The sequence below is a fragment of the Cibotium barometz genome, chromosome 24 (genome assembly GCF_041138505.1).
Source record: "Cibotium barometz isolate CiBa-2024 chromosome 24, ASM4113850v1, whole genome shotgun sequence".
Classification (NCBI taxonomy): domain Eukaryota; kingdom Viridiplantae; phylum Streptophyta; class Polypodiopsida; order Cyatheales; family Cibotiaceae; genus Cibotium; species Cibotium barometz.
The window spans coordinates 42,733,161-42,753,972 of NC_141069.1; the positions used below are offsets into that span (position 1 = coordinate 42,733,161).

Genomic DNA, 20,812 nt, shown 5'->3' on the forward strand with positions numbered 1-20,812 from the left:
AGTACGAAAGGTACGATACAAAAAAATACGGTACTAATTGGTACCTTAAAATTTTTTGAGGTACGGTACGATATTAGTACGTTTAAAAAAAAAATACTTCCTAAACTTAAAAATTGTAGACAAGAAGTTACAAAATAGTAGAACCATGAACATAATGTCATCATGCAATTAGAGTACAAAATTGCTACAAAAGGATAGGCCAAAAACTCATGGCATGGGCGACCGCCAACATGCGTACATACATGATACTACATACTACAATACATCATCGATGGGCTAGAAGGAGATAGATGCCCAATGCCTAGAGAGCTATAACATATCAAAAGTCTACATCATCACCAACATCTGCATGATCATCAACATGATCACTACTAGAGTGTCCATCAAGAGAGTTCTCTGAAGAGGACTCTTCGAAGGGGGACGAGACACTCTGGGGATCATTCTCGCTAAGTAGGTTGCCATCATCATCAAACAAGGGCTCTCTAGGCAGTGGGGTATCATCATGAGGGGGCAATGGAATATCATCATGAAGGCGGGGATTGGAGCTCGAGGATCACCGCCTCACATATGTGCGAAGGCCACCCTTTGCCGATGTCGAAGGCGGAGGCCTATGAACTCCAACTGCTCGGCCCCGTCCATGCTGACTCCTGGTGTTGCGAGTATCTGCTGCCACAAGCTCACTATAGAGCTCCATGAAGATTGCCTCCTCCTCATCAGGCAATATGATCGCTTGCCTAATATGGCAATGGCAAGTGCACACGCTCCTGACAAACAGCTCCCTATAGGCTGCAAAGGGCGATGAATGGCTCTCTAGAAGACTGAAATTGCTCCACGCAAAACAAACCCCCCCCCCCAAAAAAAAACTCATTTCGTACGGTATCGTACGAATCCGTACGGTACGGCAGGTACGTACGGTTTCAGCCGTACGATGTACGGAATTAACTATGGATGACAGCTTGGTTCTAGTTGCATGGCTTTAGTATGGACAGGCTACCTCCATTTCAGTACTCCCTGGATGCACCCTCCCTCTCTCTCACACGGGCAGAGATTACCAGACTTATCAGGCAGGACTTGACTCAGCTGGACACTAGGAGGACATGGATACAGCCGACACATGAGCTTGGTACGAAGATGGCTTTCTATAGAGATCATCTTCTCTAGCTCACGGAGGATGGGTTTATGATTAGACCCAGCTACATGGATACTCATCTTTCTCATGGGGTACGGTGTGCTATTGGTCAGATGCGCACATCCTCACACCAGCTAGAGATTGAGACTGGCAGATTCAGAGGAGTACCAGCTGAGGCCAGGATTTGTCAGCTGTGCCATATGGAGCCAGAGACAGAGTTACATTACATATGTCACTGTCTAGTATATTATGAGATACGAGGCCGCTTTCACTGCCTGTTCAGAGAGGGCTTCGGACCACTTTCTAGAGTCATGAGATACCACGATCAGAGATTCCTCGGATTGTACTTGCTGGAGCTGCGTAGACATAGAGAGGGTCTCCTGAGAGGGAGGGGATCAGAGAGGGAGAGACACCTACAGAGGCAAATTACAGACTTCTTTCGACCAGAGATTGAGCAGTCAGGCTAGCAGGCATTGCAGCTAGCCCCAGAGTACAGCCGCACCAGAGGTACACTGATTGATCGGACTATAGAGCTGGGGCGGTCCAAGCGCCCCAAGATGAGACGCCCATCTCGACACCGGCGGAGACTACAACAGAGGATCAGGACCATACTAGCACGGCATGGGAGACGTCTAGTCAGAGTACTCACCATGGAGGACATTGAGGATATCTGCCATCGACCGATGAGAGATATCTTTGGATAGTGATGTGTATGATGCTTACCTTTGTTGCTGGAGTTTTCCTCCTAGATGTTATCCATTAGGAGCTCCTAGTACCGTACTTTTCCTCATAGTTGTTTCAGTTTCAGTTAGTTGTTTAGTTGTTTTTAGCTTTCCTTACACAGACATTGTATCAGATCCACCAATTGTTGTAACCTTTTTGGTCTCATAGGTCATTTTGGCCTTCTGAAGACGTTAATATATCATTTCATGTCATTTCATTTCTCTCTCTCTCTCTCTCTCTCAGTTAACCTTGGTAAGACCAAGGTTATGGTGTTTAACACTACAGCTCAGTGGGTCTGGAGATCAGCACCTATTTTCACATATGGGCAGGAGACAGTGGAGTATGTTGACTCATACACATATCTTGGAGTGGTGTTCACTGGACCCACATTTTCCATGAGGGGGGCAGCAGAGGCTTGATTGACTAGAGGATATGCAGCACTAGGAGGTCTAGAGAGGATGTGCTCACAGGTACAGTTTCAGGAGCCACGCACTAAGCTGTGGCTTTTTGACACGCTGATCACATCGGCTACGCTATATGGAGTACAGATCTGGGGGCCTAGCCTAGATCGTCTTTGTCGATTAGGACGCACATACGATGGATGGAGATCGATGGAGAGACCACTTGTGTCCATGATCTCCAGGATGATTCGGGCTAAGGCCTCGGTACCCCATGAGATTATCAGAGCCGAGATGGGAGCACCACCGCTCGTAGTTGAGGCTCTTGCCAGATCAGTGTCCTTCATTCATAGCACCTGGGAGCTTCCCCGACACCAGTATGCACGACTTGCTTTAGAGTCCTCTCATCAGCTAGCCATGGAGGGAGACACTTCATGTTGGTATGCACAGATAGCATCCTGGTTTGAGCTCCACGGGTTCAGTTTAGACAGACTTCCACCCTTCCAGTACTCTCTGGAGGCACCCTCTCTCACCTTGACACATTCTGAGATTAGTAGAGTCATCAGACAGGACCTCATTCAGTTGGACACTAGGAGGACATGGCTAGAGCCCTTACAAGAGTTGGGGACGAAGATGGCTTTCTTTAGAGACCATCTTCTCCGCACCATTGAGGATGGCTTTATACTTAGACCGAGCTACATGGATACCCATCTGTCTCATGGATTGAGGTACGCCATTGGGCAGATCCGCACCTCTTCACATCAGTTAGAGATAGGGACAGGCAGATTTAGAGGCATACTTCCAAGGGATAGGATTTGTCAGATTTGTTGGATAGAGCCAGAGACGGAGGAGCACTACATCTGTCGCTGCACAGCATATTATGAGATTCGAGGGCACTACCATTGCCTTTTCAGAGAGGGATTTGGACCACTGGCTAGAGTCATGGACTATTGTGATCAGCGATGCTTGGGTTTTTATCTCCTGGAGATCCGCAGGCTCAGAGAGTCCATTATCAGGAGCAGACGCCCGACTGGCAGGGAGTCCACACAGAGACAGATTATTGACTTCTTTAGAGGGACTACCCGGGAGGACACACAGCCGACAGCCCAGCACTGGGCACCCCGTGGGACTCTAGTTGAGAGAGCTATCCAGTTGGGCAGACATCAGAGACGGTGCCTACACTGGAGGATTCCGAGCATCATTGCGAGGCATTGGGCTCGTCCGACCAGGCATCTCACTATGGCAGATATCCACGCCATCCGGCAGAGACCAATGCCAGAGCTCCTAGGATGATTACGACTCCAGCCATATACTGTTGTACTCACTGTCACTTTTGTACTCCCCCATATTCATGTATTCATGTTCCATGTACTCATGTACCCCATTTTGACTAGTAGCATTAGCTTCCCACTCTCCCTAGTTGCTGCTTCCGGATGCTCCCTACTGATGTATTGTAGGGCTAGATACTTACCTTCAGTTCTTTCTTTTCTTTTCCAGACAGTGTATCAGATGTCACATGGTTGTAACTTTGGTCTCATAGGTCACTTTGGCCTTTTGAAGACGTTAATATAACATTTCATTTCATTTCTCTCTCTCTCTCTCTCTCTCTCTCTCTCTCTCTCTCTCTCATAGGAGGAACATCATTGTACTACTTGTTTGTCTCATAGTTCAATTTTGGCCTTTTGTAGACGTTAATATATCTTTCTTTCTTTCCTTCTATCTCTCTCTCTAATTATCTATGCTTTGTAACAAAATTTGGTCCCGTGGGTCATATATGGTCCCAAGTGGATGATAATACCTAATCTAATCTAATCTAATCTCTCTCACGCACGCATGATCTTGCACACACACAAATGAATGCTTTTTTTAAATATCTCGAGTACTTTGTTTTGGTAGATCTTAGACAACGTGCAAGTGACAGCTGAAAATGTTCACTTTCGATATATCGATCAGAAAACTGATCCAGAGGTATGAAAAAGGATTTTTTGTTTTTTGTTTTTTTTTGTTTTTGTTTTTTTGTGAATACCAAAACGTACTTCAATTTAATAAATTGCAGTTGCAGCTGAAAGAACACAGTCACCATTATTGCTTGCTTGTTAACCAATTTTTTGTTGACCTGCTGAAAGAACACAGTCACCATTATTGCTTGTTAACCAATTTTTTGTTGGCCTGCCTTTGTAAAAACAGGAGTAAGTAGCGTTACCAATTTTTTGTTGGCCTGCCTTTGTAAAAACAGGAGTAAGTAGCGTTTTTAAAATTTTGTCTTAGCAAAGCAAAATTTTGTCTCAGCAAAGTAAAACAATACAAGAGAAGTAATCTGGCCCTCCTCTAGAAGAATTGTTTCAAGATACATCTCTAGCAGCCGAGGACTAAGGGATGCCTTCTTGATAACCTAGTCACTCCGACGATAATGTATGGGGCTACTTTCGGAGTTATGATGCTCTCATGTATGATCCGCACAAATGGCTCCTCCTCATGGCAGATGACTTATGTCTACGCCAAGGGTCATGTTGCTCTTTATGATCCGCACAAACCATGACAGTGTCACCATTTGGGTATGCGCTACTCTTCCGACCTTCGGACAAGCTTTGGACCTATGGACGAGCTCCATAGTGGACATGAGTCCTCCTATGACTTACGTCTACGCCAAGGGGCATCTCATGGCAGGGGACTTGGGTCTACGCCGAGGGCCTGCAGGGCACGGAGAAGGTGAGGGGGAGTTAGGGGCGCAGGGGGGGGGGAGAGCTCCAGCTTCGCTTGATAATCATGTACTCCGCTAAAAAAACCCCTTTGGGGCTTACACCTTAATCCTTCAATTAATGTCTCTAAGCATCCCCTTAGGCCTTTCTAATTAACATCGGCCACCGCGAGCATTGGTCAAGCTCTCTAGATTCCCAATTATGCATGTGCCCCCCCAAGGGAATCTTCTCAATATAGGACATGTAACAGTAGAGCAACACCGAAGAGGGGAGTGGGGGGGCGAAAAGCTGCGCCTGTTGCAGAATAGTGGTTGGGGGGAGAGCGGGATTTTGGGAAAGGAACAAGGGTAGGAAAAAATAGCAGGCATAGGGAAAGAATCAGGTAGGGGTGGTGAGGGTAGGAGGTGAAGGAGGTGGAATTGCACAGAGTTGGTGGGCAAAGGAGGTGGAACTAAAAGGGGGCATGGGACAACTAGGCAGGCATGGGAAGGAAAGGCGAGCCAAGGGGGGGCGTACAAGATGGGGGAAGTGCCAGCACAATAAGAGGGGGGAGGGGTCTGTTGTAAAGAAACAGGAGCTCTAGCTAACGATCGTCACTCAGCTACCACGAGTGTTTAGAAATGTCAAGCATGATTTCTCAAGGAAACTCCGAAGAGGATGGCCTTGTTGCAAAGCAGATTCTGCATTGTGTAACCAATAGGCTTGTTAGAACCGTGAAAGCAATCAACTTAGTATGTGTTTCTTTGATCATCTAGAGTCAGATAACTTGTGAATCAGACCTTGGAGGACATGTTGAGGGCATTTTTTCCCAAGGAGTTTCTACCGTTGGTGGAGTTTGCTTACAACAATGCTCATCATTCAGCCACGAAGTTGAGCCCATTCATGTTAATGTGTGGTAGATCTCCTTAGAGTGATTGGCTTAAGGTAAATGAGAAGCTGATTGGTTCCAAGCAGCTGTGTAAAAAGTGTTCAAGATAGAGCACGATATTATGTTACTCAGAGGAGCTCTCTCCTAGAGTTTTATTGGAAGGAGAATGGGTTTACTTGACAATCTGTAAAGACACTCAGGGAATGAAAATTGTGAAAGCTTATAAGTCGGAGATTTTGTGTTCCCATACCAGATCACAAAGAAGATTAATGATGTACCTTATAAGTTATGACTACTTGATGAAGTTTGGGCACATCCTACCTATTTTTGATGTGAATAGGCTGAAAGAGATATTGATTGGGATCCCAACACAGCATTGTATCTGATTAGGAACTTGTTAGAGTTCAAGATCTTTCCTCTACCGTTCCTTTAGAACCAAAGGGAACATGGACTTTGGAATAAAGCCTTCCGGAGTTATTACTTCAGTGGAAAGACAACTCTGATGAGGATAGGGAAAGCTTTGAATCTCTTTATTACTTGATTATTGCAGATTGGGAATCATCTCGAGCTTCAAGCTTGGCTATGCCCTGCGGTCACATCTCCCTAATGACACCTTGGACTGGGTATGGGCTGTGTGGTATGGGACATGTAGATCTTTTCTCGGAGACGGTATGCTCTTGGTGCTTAACTCCTTGCTAAGGGGTGGTCTTGGAGAGGTAGGTGGTTATTAGCTGGCCAATTCCTCTATGTGTTTTCCTCGCTAACCTATATGTAGGACAATGAAGATAGCTATCTCAAAGCTTGGAAATCACAGGTATAAACTTTTCCATTTAATTATGGCTGTATCACGGCTAAGATCTCCTCATTTGAGATGTGAGACATGGCAAAGGCATGGTACATCTAAGTTTGAGAGGACATGCAAGGTATGCACCATGGACGTGTGGGAGGCTGAGCAGCAAACTTATTTTGAATGCTTAACTTTTGCTACTATTCAGCATGCTTCCCTCATGCCCTTGAGAGATGTGTTGACATCCATACGGAAGACCATTGTCGTTGCTGCTATCAAGGAAGCGTTTCATCACCATGAAGTACTCATAGGACACAAGATCCACACAGACCAAGGCTAGGACCTCTTGATTTACCTTTTTCATCTTCATTTTCTTGTATAGACATGTGCATGATTGGGTTATATAGGCAATATTAGGTCTCAAAACGATAATGTAACCTACTATATCTCTCTCTCTGTGTGTATGTCTGTGTGTGTGTTTACACCATCAGAATATATATGGCTAGCTAACTCGCTGTATTATTTTTACGTGTTGTTACTGTGGTATGCAGATGGCATTTTCATTCGGGATTATGTTTACTTGTCTTACCATGAACACCGACCATACTTTTCCAGGGTAGGTTCTTACCTTGAATGTGTCTTCTGAAGAAGGCTTTGGTGTGGCCTCAGGGTCAAGGTGTGACTGTGTAAGCTATGCTGGCTACTGAGGCAGTTTTTAATTGGATTTTGCAGTGTTGCCCCTGCGAAGTCGAGGGTAAATTTAGTGAATAAGCTTGTGGAGGTCAAAGGATTTTCAGTTTATTGGAACTCTAATGAAAATAATGGCGAGGGCTTTATGAAGGAGGACAGTGGCCTGCCAATTACTGCTTCGCTTTCCCAGAATGAGTGGATCTATCTCATCCATCCATTTGATGCCTCTCTAAGATTCATGGTAATGGGTTGGTCTGGATACATACATGGTGTTACACGTACATGCATGCATATACACAATTTACACATACACAATCATTATGCTCACGAACATGTGCAAGCATGAGAAATGAATGCTCACTTACATGAGCCAAAAAATGCACGCTTGCTTGGGCTACATATTTGTACACATGCTTATGTACTCACTCTCACTTTCCCCTTATATTACATAGACATGCATATGGGTGTGTGTCATGCGATTGCACATATGAGTGCAGCATGTGTGCAATGAGCACACATTCAAACGCTTAGCACATGAGTTGCCTTGTCAAAAAGGAAAATTGTATACTAATATGTAGTGGTAGTGCAGGTCAATAAAAACACTCCCTTGGATGGAAGCACTCCACAATATTCGGTGGTTTTTGAAACAAACAATCTGGTTTGAATACTTACCATGATCATGTCAAGAAGCCAGCTAGCATTGTGATTATGGGTATTAAAAGTTCTCAGTTCCCAATCTTGTTGTCACAGGTTTTCACATTGGAAGATCGACAACTGCATGAAATGCTTTTGCTGTGGGATGCCCTTTCTATCTGCAAAATGCGTGAAAAGTAAGTATAGTAGGAGACTTGATGTTTGTAGCAGGGTTGGTTGCCCGGCACACTAAAGTGGTCGTTCTCCTTTGGACAGTATGTCCGGGGTCCTCAATGTTCACAGCACAACACACACCTGAATAGACATATTAGAATAGAGCATAGCACAATGACAAGAATAACAAGAATACTGTAAACGACACTCGCATTACTTCAAGACACTGTTACATGCCCTTCACTGTACGGTGTGCACCCAGCAGTGGTCATAGTGAGTAGGATGACACACAGGCTGCAATAGACAAGTGATTACAACACTCAACGGATAGACTCAATGATTCTTGCAAGACGTGGTGGAGTCGGTGGCGTTGGTGGCATCTCGTCTCTGGTAGATGCCATTAGAGTGACAGGCCTTCGGTGGAATCTCCGATCTCTGGTAGATGCCATTGGAGTGAGGGCAGTGCCTTCAATGCCGGTGCGTGCACCTCTCATGTATCCGTTGGTGGTGCACTTCCGTTTCTAGATAGTCCACCGAATGCTTCGGGATAGTCCGTCTAGTGTTGGGGTGATCCACTGTGGTGGTGTTGCGGTGATCTGGTGTGGCGGTGTCGGGGTGATGCACTGTGGCGGTTATCCACTGTGGCTTTGTGGCGGTGGATGATTAGTGTGACACTCTGGGATGGTCCGCCCGGCCGGAACAGTCCAGTGTGGGCACCCTTAGTGGCTACAGGTCGCCCACCACTAGAGTGCTCACCGTCCTTGGTGAGTAAGATAGAAGGCAGCCTCAAAGGAGAAAGAAGGCGAGTATGATGGTGTTGGAAAAGTACTTTTTAAAATTTTTTTTGAATGTGCTGCTGGGCAGTAGAAAGACTGAATGATGGTGGCGAAGGCATGAGTAGTGCAGAAGGGGTGCAGCATTGACGAACGTGAGCAGGGCAGGAAGAGGGTGAGTAGTCTAGTAAAGGGTGATGGCATAAGTAGGGCAGAAGTAGAAGAGGGTGAGTAGTCTAGTAAAGGGTAATGGCATGAGCAGAAGTGGTGGTCAAAGAGGCCAATAGGGAGGGAGGCCAGTAGGAGATGGTGGGAAAGGGGGCGAGTAGGAGTGGAGGGGAGGGAGGCTGAGGGAGGCGAGTACGATAATTGGTGTCACCTTGGGCGAGTATGAAACTTGGCATGGGAGGTGAGTATGAAAAGTCTCCCAAGTCGCGCGAATATGAAGGAGGGCTTGGATTTGGGGGCTAGTAGGATTCGGGGCTGATGGGGTGAGTATGAAGGAGATCAAGGACGGGGCCCTCCCTTGCATGGGTTGGTTCTTTTGGCATGGCTTTCTTTTGTGCACGGGTGACCACTATGGCTTAGGGTGGATCCACCTAAATAGTTGGTATGGGTGTGACGGACACACCAAGGGTGAAAGAGGAAGGGCTGTGTGCAGCAAAGCAAGCGGGTGGTAGATTTCCTATTGAAACCAAGTGGGTGGCCGGAACTGGTTGGAATGTGAAGTCAGTTGAAGTGGATGCCCGTTGTTTGGGGCAATCCGTGGTGTAATGGTGTTTAGCTTTTGGACAGTGCCTACAGGGTGGTGCACTTTCAGGAAGGGGGCACCAGCTTTGGTAGTGGCCGTTCTCCCCACATCTGTAGCAGAAGACGAGGCGATTACAGGGTGAGGGAGGGCGAGTGAGATGGTTCATGGGGGCTGGTGCCATACTGGTTGGTGCAGGAGGATTGGGAATGAGTGGTGGAAGGTAGGTCAGGTGAGGAGTAGGTTGGCAATGGGGAGGTGTGGCAGCCTGGAAGGTTGGCGGAACGGTAAGAGAGGCATCGGCGTAATGGGTGAGGTTAGGGATTGTTGAGGCGGGGTGGGGGGCTTGTTGCTGATGAAGTTGGCGGAATCCCTTCAGATAGTAACAATCTTTATCTTCATGTCCTCCCTTTTCGCAGGAGCAGTACCTCCTCTTTGGGCATTCATGGACAGTGTGTCCGAGAGACTGGCATATGGCATCCACAATCCCTTCTTGGCTTCTTGTTGACCTTTTAGTTCCTCGATCTCCCTTCGTGAGTTGGAGCAGAGTGCTTTCCTCACTTTGAGATTTATGGCTCACTTTGAGTGCCTCCAGCTGTGCTTCAGCTGAACCACGGGGTCATCCAGTGGTGTTGCTGTTGGATGTATGGAGCCCACATCACGCTCAAACATGAGACATGCATTTTCTAGTTGGCAGGCTAGCTCTTGGAATTCCAACAAAGTGGTTGGTGAATCTTCTATTGGGTGGTCCTGGGCAAGCCCTATGTTACCCATTGATGCACCATTAAGTTGCGAGGGTCAGTCGGTAGGTGGGCCACCAGCACTGTGGTTCGTGTCATGAGTTTTGACACTCTCCCTTGGTAGCAGTTGTAGCTTCCCTAGCTCCTGGAGAAGGCGGGTTTTCCCTACCTCCTGGAGAAGGCGGTCCTCTTAGTTACCAGGACGAAGGTGCAGAGGAAGGTGTTCTTCAAGGTGGCCCAGTTCGCAAATTGGTAAGTTGGAAACTAACTGAACCACTTGTCTGGAGGGCCTTCTAGAGTGCATGGAAAGAGCACCAAGAAGTCATTCTCCCGCTCAAGACCTCGGCTGTTCCACATAGAGATGAACCACCGGATGTGACTCTTGTCTGGGCTGACCGGACTACCATGAGCGCATGTATTGGGCATACAGAGGACACACAGGCAAGAGGTGAGCTAACAGGACTCCAACTTTGGAGTGTCCCACCTGGCGTGCCACATTTTTAGTGTACCTGTAGCTGGGTTGGTTGCCCGCCGGCACACTGAAGTTGTGGTTCTCCTTTGTAGTGTATGTCCGGGGTCCCCAATGCTCACGGCGCAATACAGTCATGAATAGACAGATTAGAATAGAGCATAGCACAATGACAAGAATGACAAGAATACTGTAAAATACTGTAAACAACACTTGCATTACTCCAAGACACGTTACATGTCCTTCACTATACCGTGTGCACCCAGCAGTGATCACAAAGAGTAGAACGACATATAGGCTGCAATAGACAAGTGACTACAGCACTTCGACGGATAGACTCAATGAATAGGACGAGATGGGAAGGTTATGGATAAGGATGTAGTATGAAGGATGTCCTCTAGGATGAGCTGATGGCCATTTAAATGATTCTTGCAAGATGTGGTGGAGTCAGTGGCGTTGGTTGCATCTCCCATCTTTGGTAGATGCCATCGGAGTGACAAGGCTTTGGTGGAATCTCCTATCTCTGGTAGATGCCATCGGAGTGATAGTGCGGTGCCTTCAACACTGGTGTGTGCATCCGTTGATGGTGTGCCTCCATTGCTGGATAGTCCACCGAATGCTCTGATATGGTCCGTCCAGCTTTGGAGTGATCCACTGTGGCGGTGTGGCGGCGTCGGGGTGATTCACTGTGGTGGTGATCCACCATGGTGGTGTGGTGGTCCAGGTTCGGGATGATCAGTGTGACACCCTGGGATGGTCCGACTGGAATAGTCTAGTGTTGGCACCCTTAGTGGCTACAATGTTTTCAATTGCATGTCGAACCAACTTTTCTGCAGGCTAAAAACCTCGAAATTTGCGTGATTATGGAGTTTTTGATTGGGAACCTTGACAAAAGCACAAAGATCCATTTTTTAGATTTCCAACTTGTTGCAACTTGTTCACTGTGACTCAAGGCATAGACTCTATCTGAGTACAGCAAACGGGTTGTAAAGCTTTTAAACTTGGGCGCGGCTGGAGAAGCCTCTACCAGAAAGCACTCTCATTCATGCATTTTAGGCAACTTTCTGCCTCTAGAGGCTTCCCACAGATTTGGGTGCTAGATGGGAAGAGACATCTCCCCTGAGCAACAGATTGCCCCCCTTCTTCTGACCATTCGTTGGAAGCTTTTGTACTGGAGCTTCACGCAGACTGTCTCTGGCTGGGAGGATGGTTGTGGCCAACCAGCTTCTCTTGGCCACCATGTGGTGGATCACTTCATGTTGGTGGGCAGCCTCCTTCTGGGGGGGAGAGCTGTAGATAGACTTCCTTCTTGCCCGCATTTCTTTGTGCACCCCGGATCTTGGCAGTCCTTGGACCCGGAGCCCCAGGTGGACTTTCATAGAGGCCCACAGCGCTCCTTCGAGGACAAATTGGCTGCCAGCCTTACCCGAGCTAGGGTCTTTCTCTGTCCGGCCCTTTTCTAGGCTCCTCCTCCTCCGATTAGTAGCGACTTCGACCGCCCATGATTTGGAACCGCTTCTTCCGTCTCCCCACCAGACATGGGCTCGCACTCAGATTCTGTGGGGCCAGATGTGCACGGGACTAGCCCAGTGCTTTGGTGATTGGTCCACCTTCAGACAGGTTCCTTCCCCTTTGCCTAGTCCGAGCGCCTCTTGAGTCTTTGGGCTTAGGGGAGGGTGGAAGGTTATCCTCCACATCGACTTGGCCATTCCTCAAGATTGGGGCGGGACCCCCCCCCACCCAACACCTGTGGGCGCCATCCGTCTCCTCTCTCGCTCAGCAGGTGGAAATCTTCTCCTGACACGACATTCCACTCGCAATCTTTGCCATTGGAGAGGTTGCCCTGCCTCTTGCCTTAAAAGTAGGGAGCCAGGGTCCCCTTCAGTGTATGGGGTGCCCCTTCAGAGGAGGGTGGTAGCGCTCTGAATCAGAGGGTCTGGGTTATTAGCTTTCATGAGCACTTATGGCACATTGACCCCTCTTGAGCCAATGTTTCAGATTACCCCTTGTAGCATGTGGAAGCTTACAGAAAAGGATTATACTTTGATAAATACTTTCAGCCCTTTGTTCTTGACGATGAACAGCACAATGTAGAGAAGATAAGAGTGCAGAGAGAGAGAGAGAGAGGAGAGAGAAATGAACAGGATTGGGCCCCAGATTCCTTCTGAAGGGCCCCCCATCACTTACGGTGTTTTTGTTTCAGATTACCCCTTGTAAGATGTGGAAGCTTACAGAAAACGATTATACTTTGATAAATACTTTCAGCCCTTTGTTCTTGACAATGAATAGCACAATGTAAAGAAGATAAGAGTGCAGAGAGAGAGATAGGAGAGATAAATACACAGGATTGGGCCCTAGATACCTTCTGAAGGGCCCCCCACCACTTATGTTGTATTTGCTTTATTGAATGAGTAGACGGACAGACTGCTGGCTGTGAATAACCATGACTGACTTGACTTGACTTGGATACCTTCCCTTGGATGAGACAGCTTTCAGCCTGAAGGAACTCCCTTGATCTACACTTCTTGCCCCTTCTTGGCTTGTTCTAGCCCTTGGACTTCAGCATTTGCAGAGAGAATGAGATGATTTATGCCCATCGCTTGTATATGCCCCATATATACTGGTCGGTTTGCTAAGACTGCTGTTGGCGTGTTAAATTGCTCACGACTAGGAGAAATAGCATTAAATGCTAGCGCTTTTCACACATATGAGCATTGCTACTTGGTGACTGCTTGTAGGCTGGGCTTCCTGGAGCCTCCTAGGGCTGTTCCATGTGCTATGGGCTGGCTTAAAGCCTAGGCCTTGGCCTTGGCTGCTCTTGGACCAAGCCTTCCATGGCTGTCCATGAGACAAACTCTTATAGAGCCCATCTTCTGACCTAGACTGGTGCCCGTGCATCTGGCCGGAAGCCTAATAAATGCCGGTACACCTCTACATCATTCCAGAGGGTTGCATATGTGCGGGACATGCGCTGACTGTTGGAGTATGCACAGGCGGAAGTGTAGACAAAACAAGAGAGAGAGAGAGAGAAAGAAAGAAAGATTTTATTAACGCCTTCCAAAAGACCGAACTCGGCCTATGAGACAAATCAGTGTACCTGTGTGGGGTATCCTCTGTCATCCCAACAAAATGAAAAAGTACTGAACTAAAAAGCTGAATCTGGGTGTGCAATAAGTACAATGAGTGGGGGAGGGGATGGAGCTCTACTACTAGGAGAATGCAAAGCTATATGCATGGAGTATACAATCATGATATGCAACCTAACTAGCTCCATCCTGTACCATACTGGGGGTATAAAATGGTATACATCAATGAAGGGGGTGTCCACAACTCCCTGAAGAACATGCCTGGGTCTGCTTTGAAGCGAGCCAGTCGCTCCGCACCCTCTCTGTGAAACTGAGCTCTGATCTCTGTCATCTCTCTCTGGTAAAGGCGTGGTGTCCGAAAGCCAGGTTTCCTCTGTCTCCTGCAAGCTCTGAGTGTCTCTGCTCTTTGGAGAGTAATTCCGTGCCGTGTAGGGGCTGGGAGTGGGGTGGATCTCTGAAAAAATGTAGTAATCTGTGTCTGTTGTCCCCCCTCCCCTCTGGAGGTGTCTGAGCGTGTAATGATGTCTCTCTGTGACGCTGTATGTCTAGAATGAATCTCCCCAGTATGCGCTGGTCTGCTGCCTCAAAGATCTGGCGTAGGAAATGTGGCTCTCTGAATAAAATGGGATATCTCTCTATGATGGCTGTATATGCTCTGCATCTGCATACATAATGCTCCTCACTCTCCACCTCCTCTCTGCACAATCTGCATACCCTCTCCTCTCGGGGGATCCATGCTGCTCTGCCAGTCTCGATCTCCAATCGATGTGATGAGACTCTAAGCTGACCAATAGCTACTCGGGAGCCATGTGGTAAAAAGCCCTCCATGTATCTAGGCCTCTGTTACATTCCCGTAACGCCGCTACGGGCATTACCACAAGAGGGGACGGCCTCTGGCTCACCACCCAGCCATAGAGGAAGAATGAGGATTGCCCCTCATCCCCCAGGCTATATAGTGTGTGGCCTGCCGTCCACACTAGCCTGGCCGCCCATGACTCCGCATGGGCGTCCTCTCCCACTGAACCCCGGACATGGCCATCCGGTCTGCCGTCGGTCACAGGCATTACAGCCTACGTGACATTACCCCCCCCTTAAGAAGAGTTTTCGTCCTCGAAAACAAACTGGGGAAACCTTTTGGAAATTGCACTACAGCATTCCCAGGTAGCTACCTCCGCATCCCTATCTATCCATTTAACAAGTACCTCCTGGTACACTTTATGTCGGGTTTGTCTGTCTCGATACCCAAGAATCCTTTCCGGTTCATGTGGTATCTTTGGTGGAGTGATCAATTCCACCAAAATATCTAGAGAAACTACGTTCTCTAACCCGTGAACTGATTTCTTCAGGTTACTAACATGGAAGACAGGATGAACTTGAGAACTCTCCGGTAACTCAAGTTTGTAGGCTACGTCCCCAATCTTCTTAAGGATTTTAAAAGGACCACAATATCTCGGAGAAAGTTTCAGACTTTCCCGTTTTCATGGTTTCTGACTGCGCAGGAACCTTGAGGAATACAAAGTCACCTTCTGCAAAGGTCACCTTTCTTCGTCCTTTATCCGCATAAGTTTTAGCGCGATCCTGAGCGCTACGAATGCTCTCACGTGCGGCTCTGAGCATATCATTCATATCTTCAAGGAAATCCTTGACAGATTGAATCTTCTCCTTTTCTAGGCCTACAGCCATCGGAGATCTCGGCTGGAATCCATACATTAACATGAATGGTGTAAATCCAGTCGCTGAGTGTTTGGAGCTGTTATAGGCAAACTCCAATAAGGGCAACTTCCCAATTAGATTGCTTCTTACTAACATAAGAACGCAACATATCCTCTAGAATTTGGTTAACTCTTTCAGTTTGACCATCAGACTCCGGATGATCTGTCGTACTCATACTCAGAGTAGTATCCAACTTTTTGAAGATTTTCCTCCAAAAATGACTGTTGAACTTTCTATCTCTATCCGACACTATATCTGCGGGCAAGCCATATAGCTTGTAGAGATGTTCAATAAAGAGTTTTGCCAACTCTGGCATTTTTACAGTTTTCTCGTGGTAATAAACTTTGCCAGTTTAGTTAACCTGTCCACTACCACCCACACCGAGTCATTCCCTCGACTCGTCTTGGGTAAACCGGTAATGAAATCCATGGAAATGCTTTCCCATTTCCCTTGAGGAATCTCGAGCGGACGGAGTAGTCCTCCAACCTTAAGACGTTCATGTTTATTGACCTGGCACTTACTGCATTTCAGCACATAAGTCTGGACGTCGTTAAACAATCTAGGCCAATAAAACTGTCTTCTACTAGTGCATAGGTCTTCTGAATCCCAGGATGACCCGCACTTGGACTATCAAAACTATACCCCGAAGGCTCGGCTAGTCTCTCCGGACTAACTCTCACCTCGCTACCCGCCGCACCTACGGCGGGTCGCTCCGGACTAGCATTACGTGCCGGCGAGGAAGGTGGGCGAGGCTATGACAAAGTGCGTACGCGTACAGCACACCAGACCTCTGTAAAGACAGGATCATTCTCACACAAGCCATGATTTGGTATTTCAACCAAAACCCCAAGGCAAATTTCATGCCTTGATTTTGCATCATGTCATTAGCACAGAAGCTAATGTACTGGAGAGCACTCTAGTAGCGCAAGTTCTTAGACTATGCTACTAGATATTTGTAGACTACGCTACCATGTTGCATCACCAACTTGTTAAAACTTCTCCTTGGAAAACTCTACGGCCATAGGAGAAATAAACTAGAGCCAATCTAATCATGCATCACAAGGATTAGTTCCAAAGTTGAGAGATACTTCTCTCTCAGAGTAACATCTTTGCACAAGCATATGCTCTAGAATCTTGTTGAGTTTCTAACTACCATCAATCTACGGATGGTTAAACTCCACTCTAACTCAGAGTAAATGTAACTTTTGAAGATTTCCCTTCAAATATAACAATCAAACTTCCTATCTCTTATGCCATACTATATCTGCGGGGCAGACCATATAGTATGTGGAGATGTTTGATAAAGATTATTGCACCACTACGGGTGTCTGGAGTTACATCCAATCACTTACAACTCTTTGTTGCTATTACCAGACACATCCCTTTCAGTATTGTCTGGACTTACACAACTATTCGAGTTTATGTGATATTTGAGGATATCCCTCCTTTCCTTAAGAAAGGTTTTTGTCCTCAAAAACTCTACTCTCAAGCGGACTACGCGCTAGTGTCATAGGTCCAAGAACAAATCTAGACCATGTTTAATATCATATGTTATATTCTTGAGTCCTTCCAAGAAATTTTTAAACATCTTGCAACGAAGATGTGGTATAGTGTCTACGCACATATGGTGGTACTATTGATAAACTGCTTTGCAACAGGTCAGTGGTTTCACACTTGTAACAAAGTGCTTCATTGTTGCATATTATTACCCTTCATAAGTGGTTACACACTTATGAATTATTTGGGTGAGTTGTACCATCTATCAAGAAAAATTCCAAACTACTAATAACCACATTATCAATCCACAGATAATGACTGAGCTTGCTGTGAAGCCATAGGTTGCAAGATAATTGATTGTAATTACATAAGCCCAATGTCTCATTACATCATACATTCAATATAAATGCAAACATCACAGTACTTCGTGATGATGAACTTAGGAATTTCATCCTATCCCTGTTTGGTGTTGGTATGAAGTATAACTATGAGAACATTATTTGCTGCCTCCTCATTATAGCGGCAAAGCTACCTACCCATCACAGGTGGCAATCTCTACCAAGCTATAACCAATGACAAGCAAATAAACGAATACTCTTGTAAGAACTTCATAACCATATGTCACACCAAACTCATAATCACTACGGATTAAATGCCAGGGCTTGCAAAATTAAATGTTGTCTGATAGGTAGAGGGGATCATCAAACTACGGATGACCTTGACAACTCACTATGTGTAACTTTTAAGTTACTCCACTCTCCTTGCTTATTCCATACCATCGAACAAATCGGTCCCTCGATTTGAGCAACGTCAACATATTTATGAGTACCTCGATACTCATGGATTGTGGTTCGGTAATTTAAAATGTTGATCCAGAGTATCTTTCACTCGAGGATCTTAATTTTATTAGCAGTTATGTATTAGTAGTGAGTAACTACGTACCCACTATCATCACACTAGTAGCTCCATACTAGTCTGTGAGTAACCCCGTACCCAATGGCGTACCTCCCCCGAGTGGGAGTACGATATACAGCCATCTATAACAAGATGCTTAAGTCACTTGCTGCTAAGAAGTGCCTACACAAATTGACATACTAGTCTGTGAGTAACTCCGTACCCAATGGCACACCTCCCCCGAGTGGGAGTACCATATACAACCATCTATAACAAGATGTTTAAGTCACTTGCTGCTAAGAAGTGACTACACAAATTGACCCCTCCATTGCACATTACAGTACAATCTTTGGTATTACAACACGAATTTTTGGACGTCCTTAATAGAGGTAAACTCAAAAACTAGTGCATAGGTCTTGTGGAGTCTCGGCTGACCTAACCACACCACTGGTGACTTCCTACAAAAAATGTGGCGCCGAAGTCACCACCTATGTACTTTAACTCCGTAAAGTACATGGTCTTCATCTATCATCTATGGAAAGTTGTAAAACATTCCAGCGAGATGGATTTTTATCACCCTAAAATTATTGTGCACTATTTTAGTGTGAAGAGCTTTTTTCCTGGGTACCATGGTTCACCCCAAGCTCATCTTTCGCTAAATTCTCCGATTTAACAAAAGATATGTCTGCCTCCGAACACTCCGGTTCAGCCCCAGACTTTGAGTTTACTTCTTAACACTCCGGTTAAGTCAAAACTCACCAGATACAGTAGGATTTACCACTAAGCTCTCCGGCTTAGCCTTCTATCCTAACTCAGCCCAAGTTTATGTACACTTCATATGTCGGATCCGATACTAACAACAACCAGGCTCATCTGGATTGAGATACTACTCACTATTGCCATGTAAAACCTTATTAAATCCATGGAATGCTCCACTCATTCCCAAGGGGTCATACGACGTATAGGGTTTACACGCACATGAACTTTGTAAGCAAAATAGCATGTCCTGCAATATTACAATTGCTTATGTAGGAAAGTAATATATTTCCCAAATTCATATGGTAGCAACTAAAATGTGCTCACAATCGCACACTTATGTTGAACATAGGCAAGACTACGCTTGCAAAATGCTATAGGGCGTCCCCCATGCATGAAATTGTCCAACCAAACTAGTCTTACTGCTAACCTCTAGATTTAGATCACTCCGAAACTAAATCACTCTGTTAGCACTAGCACACCATGATGGTCTTGCTACCTAGAGCTTCTCCGAACTCTCTAACTGGGTTTTATCCCAACTTATGGCTATATTTGGTAATTTGCAAAGTTCAAATTTTATTTTGCACACTTTATCACTACAGACAAGTGTACATACAGACCTGCCAAAGAGTCAAGTTACATGCACAAGCCTTGGCGTCCCATTCCACCAAGACTACAATTGATTCCGTGAGAATTTGATGTCCCATACCATCAAATTACCACTCAACCAATTGATGTGACATATAAAAAGGCTCTTTCCTCCCTCGAAAGATCACCACAAACTCTCGAGCAGTGGGATGTCAACGCATGGCAATAAAAAGAAGAGAAAACCATGCTTGTAAGTTTAAGAACAGTTCTCTTCGATCAAATTGTATAAGGGTATTGAGCATTACATCTCAAGACTATACCCCTTCAGATTTACCTTTGATTTCTACAAATCAATCTTAAATCTGCTATTATAACTAGGCGTGTACTAATCACTCAGATTAGTACTCGTAGATAAACCATTCAATTGAGTACTGTTAGCAGCACTCCTAGCCCCTTTATCCCAAGTAATACATACCTTAGGGATTACTTTTACCAGGCAATCACGTGACTAAATCAAACTAGTCACTAGGCTCAAGTAGTGACACTATTTTGGTACTACCAACAAGGGCCAGCTTGCCTCTACGGGCCAAAGCTCTCTTGTTGCTACAAACAGCAAGCAACTTGTTTGGACACAAGGCATAACCATATCAAGACTACGCTTGTACATGGTTTTATTTGCCAAAGTTTATCACAATCTTCTAGCAACTGTTAAAAGATTGTGAAGGGTTATGAGCACTATGGCTCAATTAGGCTTACCTTGATTTCTCGTGATAAGCACTCCGTCTAATTTGGGCACAACTGACGCCATTGCCGGTCTTCTTAGCCCAAGTAAACACACCGCGGTTTCACATTTACACTATAGCTAAACTACATGACTTTGATGGTCAATACTAAGTGTATGCTCCGCTTTCATTTAGTCTCTCCGAACCAAATGTGTGATCACCACATGTGTTATTCTCGAGGTGCTACGGTCATAGACGTGTTCACTAGGCACAACGGCCATAGAACGTCTCTCTCAAAGGACTCGGCACGTCTACGGCCGTGGGATTTGTCTCTCTTAGCACGCGGCGCTACGGCCGTGTGCGGTGGGTCTCTTTCGTGGAAAACAGGCACTACGGCCACACGGCACGACGACCGTGTTGGGTTTGTTTTGTGGGGTGTCTACAGAAGAACACATTTGTTTGTCACTACAAAACAAACACAAATTTGTCCGAACAAACTTTAACTCTAGCAAGACGACGCTCGCAAGTGTAAATTGAAATTTGGCGATTCTCCTAGAGTCTTCATAACAAAATTAAAAATTGTCGAGAGGCTGTGCCTTGCCAGGATTAACTTTCCTGCGGGAATTATTTTCCTCACCAGCCGTGAGAGAGCGTTTGTTTGAATTTTTCATTTTTAATTTCATAAAAATGAATAATAAAAATATATTTAAAAGAAAAAAAAATGG

General features: G+C 45.9%; 1 protein-coding gene across 1 annotated transcript in view; it reads left to right on the forward strand.

Moving 5' to 3' along the window:
• Positions 1-20,812, forward strand: part of LOC147625326 (vacuolar protein sorting-associated protein, putative (DUF1162)) — a 137,314-nt gene that overhangs the window by 35,771 nt on the left and 80,731 nt on the right. The window contains exons 6-10 of the mRNA XM_086817965.1: positions 4,147-4,218; positions 7,156-7,220; positions 7,337-7,535; positions 7,884-7,952; positions 8,045-8,124. Coding sequence (XP_086674091.1) covers positions 4,147-4,218; positions 7,156-7,220; positions 7,337-7,535; positions 7,884-7,952; positions 8,045-8,124 — 485 coding nt within the window. The remainder of the gene's footprint in view (positions 1-4,146; positions 4,219-7,155; positions 7,221-7,336; positions 7,536-7,883; positions 7,953-8,044; positions 8,125-20,812) is intronic.